General features: G+C 38.0%; 1 protein-coding gene across 1 annotated transcript; it reads right to left on the reverse strand.

The window, feature by feature from the left end:
* Window positions 1-648: 648 nt before the first annotated feature.
* Window positions 649-3,635, reverse strand: utp11 (UTP11 small subunit processome component). Its single transcript, XM_072460389.1, has 8 exons — window positions 3,440-3,635; window positions 3,246-3,307; window positions 1,873-1,975; window positions 1,679-1,795; window positions 1,495-1,588; window positions 1,248-1,378; window positions 845-955; window positions 649-774 (listed from the first exon to the last, which is right to left on the reverse strand). The coding sequence occupies exons 1-8, from the start codon at window positions 3,497-3,499 to the stop codon at window positions 691-693; spliced, it is 762 nt and encodes a 253-aa protein (XP_072316490.1). The 5' UTR covers window positions 3,500-3,635; the 3' UTR covers window positions 649-690.
* Window positions 3,636-5,631: the final 1,996 nt, after the last annotated feature.

Here is a 5,631-nt window from a genome sequence, read left to right on the forward strand (position 1 = left end):
CATATACTGATGCTTTTATTTTAGCCTGGCTAATTTAAAAAGCGATAAACAAATGCAGAGCCTGGCCTGAGCTGCCAATGAAATCTGATGTACAAACTGAATACGATGTGCAAAAGTCAAGGGCTGGGTTTTTGAAGGATACAGCCTACGAAAGAGTGTCCTTCAATGGACGTGGAGGCTTTTATGAAAAAGTAACATAAAGACAGTTTTAATGAACAAGTTTGGAAAACATGCAAGTACGATATACACAATCTAGGAGGGCATGGGCTGGGAAACATTTTCCAATTGTTCCACAGTAAAAAACATTGTAATCGAGTTAATGTACTACACGGATGTACAGTTTGTATAATTTAACCTAAATTGTTGAATGTACTTTTAAATATACTTGAAAGTTATAATTTGTCAATGCAAAACTATTTTGACACCATTTATTTTAGTTTCTTCATAATTACAATAATCTCTTCAGCCTTTAGTGTAATTTGGAAGTGACAAATGGAACACTAATGCCACCTACTGGCAGCAAGACAATCTGTACAGAAACAGAGGGGACAATTGCACTATGGAACATGTGCTTGGCTTTAAAAATAATGATAAAATGACATCAAGTAATCTAGGTATTTTTTTATTAAATAAGTGTCATTCACATATATGTATGTATGATGCAATATTGATTTGAACATGGCTTTCTGATCAGCGCTGCCTCTTTGCTTCAAACTTATAGACAGCTGCAGAAGTTTTGGTTTCCTTCTTCACTTTAACCTTCTTTCTTTTGTCCTGAATGGAAAAGACACTTAACATCTGAATCATGTAAATATTTAAAGTAGAACCCTCTCTCTCGACTTACTTGCAAGTCTTTTCTGGTCTGAATTTTTTCACTAATGACAAACATCTTCTTTTCCCGGTCAATCCTCTGGGTCAGGATTTTATACTGGTGTCTTCGTTGCTTACCTAGTTTCTGCAGAAACAAATATTCAAATGCATTAATATACAATGTGTTACTCACTTGAACGTTGCATGTTAATGAACAATCATGACACAAATGCAAACACGCCTGAGGCCACGTTCTACCCATTCACACATTCACACTCGAGCACACGCACATTGAAACAGCAGTGTACACAAACATTAGAGCCAAGGTGAAGTGTCTTGCCCAAGGACATAACAGCAATATGTACCTTAGGGTTATTGTGAACCTATTGCACCATTGTGTGACATTAATAAGTTATGTCTTTTACATTTGTACAGACCTGCACAATTCGAGGATCTACAGCTCCTTGGATGCGCTTGGTATTCAGCGTGTCCATTGTTGGCCTGTTGAACACTCTGTCCACCAGCTCAGGCATGGTGTTGAGGTGGCTCGCCAAGTCAAATGACTGCACTAGATGTCAACAACAAATCATTGAATTGATCTCAAAGTGTGAGGCCAGTTTCCAATCAAGAACTTGAAAGATTGCAAATAGAGAAACCAAAGGTCAAAGTAAGTACAAAATCTACCTTCTTTCTTAGAATCCACAAAGAAAGTGTGCTTGTTTTTTGGTTTGTTGTCGGCATCAAGAAGATGAAGCTCTCCTTTTAACCTCTCAATTTTCTGAAAAGTACGGAATGCATTTCAGTTACAAATAGTTTTTTTATGGGGCTGTTTAAACAAAGGACTAGTAATATACAAGTAACGACTCACCTTGGCCTCTGCAACTCTCTTCATTTCTATGTATTTTAAGTCTTGTGTCCGCATCATCTTCTTCTGTTCCTCTGTTACCTCTTCATCGGTGGATTTGTTTGCTGCGTGTACTCCGTCCTACCATAAACATGAAGGGAAGACTTGAAATGGATCATAACAGCTGATCAACAAGACAATAAGCGGCCTCTTCCAACCTTCAGCTGGGAGTTGATCATTTTAAAGTAGAACTCATCAGGATTCTTGTCCAGTGCTTTCTTTCGCAAAGCAGCAAGTGTGTTTTGCTTCTTGTGATAATCACTGTAAAAAACATACATCATTAATACACAATGACAGTTTGGATTAAGTATATTATCAGTTAAGAGGTAGGAGAAATATTAGAAACATTATAATATTGCGTGTCATTTTGGAGGTATTAAAAATGATAGTCTTCAAAATGATATGAAGTGGTTAATTATATTCACGTTTTGTGTGATACTGAACCTCCTCAACAAAGACATTTACTGGCAAATTTAACACAAGATTGTCATAACATTGAAATTATTTTTTTGCCCATCCCAATAATCAATGTATAATTAGTTAAACATATAACTTGTGTGCATGAAGAGAGGCATGTCAGAATCCGCTAGAGGCGCACTGCAAATTCCTGAGTTTTACAGAAATTGCTCCTCTCGCGACACAAACCAATACCATCATTCACGGCAACATATAAGCAGGAGAAAGTTTTGAAAATGTATTTCACAGAAATGCTGAAAATATACAAGATCGATCATTTGTCACCCTAATTTTCTTTAAGGAAAGATGGACTACAGAAGAGTTGGGATCCAATGCAACAAACCTCGTGAAAATTGAAAGTGTTTTTTTTTTTTTAGCAGTCCCAATATTGCTTGTCTAGTCGAGGCGCCTGCTCCCGGGAGGTCCATGTTGGCCGAGGGGTCATAAATATTTGCATGGCCTCATTCAAAATGCTTGTTGCTTGCCCTAACTATATGAAATTATACAGATTGTAACATTTGTTGTGAAAATACATGCCCGGAAAATTCAGATATATTTCTCCATTAAATCAATACATTTAGAACTTGGAATATCAACATTTAATGAAACCCCCTCAATAACTTTTTGACATATCAGAAAATAATAATGTGGTTAGATGCATGAATCCAGTAAAACTGATTGGCTCCATGGTAGTCGTATACACACAGCAGCAGTACTGACCGTAACAGCTATTTGGCTGAAATGTGGGTACATTTACCTCATTTTTACGCTCTTAAAACCTGAATATCTCCCTGTTTTTTTAGAATTAAATTATTCCAAAAGTATTACACTCTGATTACCTTTCTGATGGTGCAAATTAATTGGAATCTGACCCTTTTGAATTTTTTTCCTGATGTACCTAATGAAGAACATCTATTTAAAAAAGGTATGTTTCACTGTAGCCACTTTTGCATTATTTATTGATTAAAATTGGTAAGCAGCAGTAAAACGTAAAAAAAGCATAAATTGTAATGGATACACTCCGTTAAAATATTTGTTTCAATAATTCTATGCTCATAACATTTTGTCAACTTACTCTGCTCTAAGTTTGTAGTCCTTCTTTTTCTCCAACAATCCCATATGTTTCCGAAATCCTGGCTATTGATAGAAAAGAAGAGAGAACACAGTTAATAGGGTTAACATCACATCTCTGCTTAGATTAGACATTCAAGCTATTTATTTCTATTGAGCCGAGCTAGTTCAGAGCTAGCATGCTAACCAACAACAAACCTGAGATCTTTCATGGTGGTTTCTTTGTCGGGATTTCAACGCTTTCCTGAAAGACGACATTTTGCCCAACGTCTTCGAACACTTGTAATAGAAATGAAACAAACTATGGCAGGGCAGTAAGTGTTTTACAGCCTTTCCAATCCTCAGCTGCTCTGTGCTTCCCTGTGCCTGTGGGACACGTGGGTTCTTCTTCCTGCACCGGGCAGTTCCTTCCCGCAGATTCGCCACAAATATATGCAGGTTTGTGTTTTTGGTTTTCATTTCTAAATAAGTTTGGTCAGGTATTTTAACTTTACATTAAATTAAATTAGGTTGTATAGATAAAACGCAATAAATAGATATTTTGTATTGAAATTGACTAGTTTGCATGTAATACACTCTTCTAACACTAGGGAGCATTGCAGTATTGCTTTTTAAGACTCTTGAAATTAAAGGTCATCATCATGTACTCATCTTTCAAACCTGTTGAAGTAAAACGATTTGGAAAGGCAAGTATTAAGGCAAGACATTTAAATAGTTTGATTTGAATGGGTTTTTGTTGTAGCCTTTATTTTTTAGGAGCTTTACCAGGCCAACGTTTAATGGGAGGGGCATTCAACCATAAATGTATTATAACTAATTACATTTAGGTGCACTATGTCACTTTTCTAGTGGATGGCCCGCCTCTGTCTTTGTTACTATGGAGATGTTGCCTTCCTTTGAATGTTCCACAGCATGGCATTAAACATACCTATCTCCATGGAGACAAGCAGTCCAAGTTACAGGTAAGATCTTTGGAGAGAGGTGTTTTTTGTTTTTTTTTGCAATAAAAACACCTATAATAGAAGAAATACAAGGTACATACTGTGGATCATTCTTGGCAAAGTAATAACATCTCTTCCTTGCTTTGCTTTTTCTATTCCAACGCTAGGAGAAGTATCATGTATTTTTAATATGGATGATTTGAACGTTTCTTATACATGTATTATAATCAAATGGTTGCAGCGGCATTTATGTGTTACCCTCTTATCTTTCTGTATTGCAGCTCTAATTCCTATCTTCTTTCTAGGGAAAAGTACAGGAAGTTTCGAGGGGCGATGGGGTCATAACTTCTCTGGGGAAATACACCATCCTCTTTCCGACGAGATATTTTGAGAGCCCAGCAGAAGGCACCACTCAGTCTCCTAATCCCCTCCAGCCCCAGACTTCTGAAGATGTGGGAAGAGAGGTAGAGGCAGAGCGATATTCCACCACTACACAGCCGTTTTCCCCCCATGTTGCAACGCAGTCACCAACCAACCGCCAGGAATTTGCTTTATACGTGTGAGATTTGCCCGACACGCTGAGTGTTTTGCGGGTGATGAGGTCTGTGAATGGGATCAGTGTTTCCACATTATGTCATAGGCTTGTTTATCAGTCTACCCTCTAATAATTGCTGTGAAGGTTTTGAGCCTAAGGTCCTACTGATGCAGCCTGTATGCTTTTATAACATGCGTGTAAACCAGCACACTCAAGAAGCAGCCAAGATTTACGGGTTAAACGTTGTCTGCATTATGACTTAGCGGACTCCTTCCTGTTTGGAATCGTATTAATCATTAAGAGTGTCACGCATGGGGAACCACAGGAGGCCGGAGCAGTGATGGAGGGTCATTACAGCAGGCCGTGATGCAAACTACATACACAAGCATTTATCATACTCAAGTGTTTTCTAAATGCAGTGGAAATCTGCCTGAATATTTTTTTTCTTTGTGATTCATGTTAGAAGAGACAACCACAGCCACTATATCACTTACCCAAAACATGCACAACTGGTCAAATCAATCTGCCCAAGCCCGGCTCTAATAAAAGAAAACTTAAACAGAAGCAGGGAGGTATACAGAAACACTTACACATTTCAACAATTTAAACATCTGCAAACAAAAATTTACCCGGTGCTCACTCTCCACTTCACTAAATTTATCTTCCACAACTTCTTTTTCAGCATTGTCCATCATTTGTCCCTTCCCTGTCCAAGTTAAGGGGTATTTTTTCACAATCAGGTCAAGGTCAGCATCAGGATTAGGGTTAGGAACCGTTAATGTGGTTCAAATCAGCCCTTTGGGACATTAAACCCTAGTTCTGTCCTGCCCCTGGGATGAAATGCTGTTTATTTGGGGCAAGTGTACCTTAACCTTAACCATTACTATTGGCCTTAGGCGGGAGAATCTGGACAT

Source organism: Eucyclogobius newberryi, unplaced genomic scaffold (genome assembly GCF_026437365.1).
Source record: "Eucyclogobius newberryi isolate DKJ021-1_F unplaced genomic scaffold, fEucNew1.0.hap1 SCAF_3, whole genome shotgun sequence".
Lineage (NCBI taxonomy): Eukaryota > Metazoa > Chordata > Actinopteri > Gobiiformes > Gobiidae > Eucyclogobius > Eucyclogobius newberryi.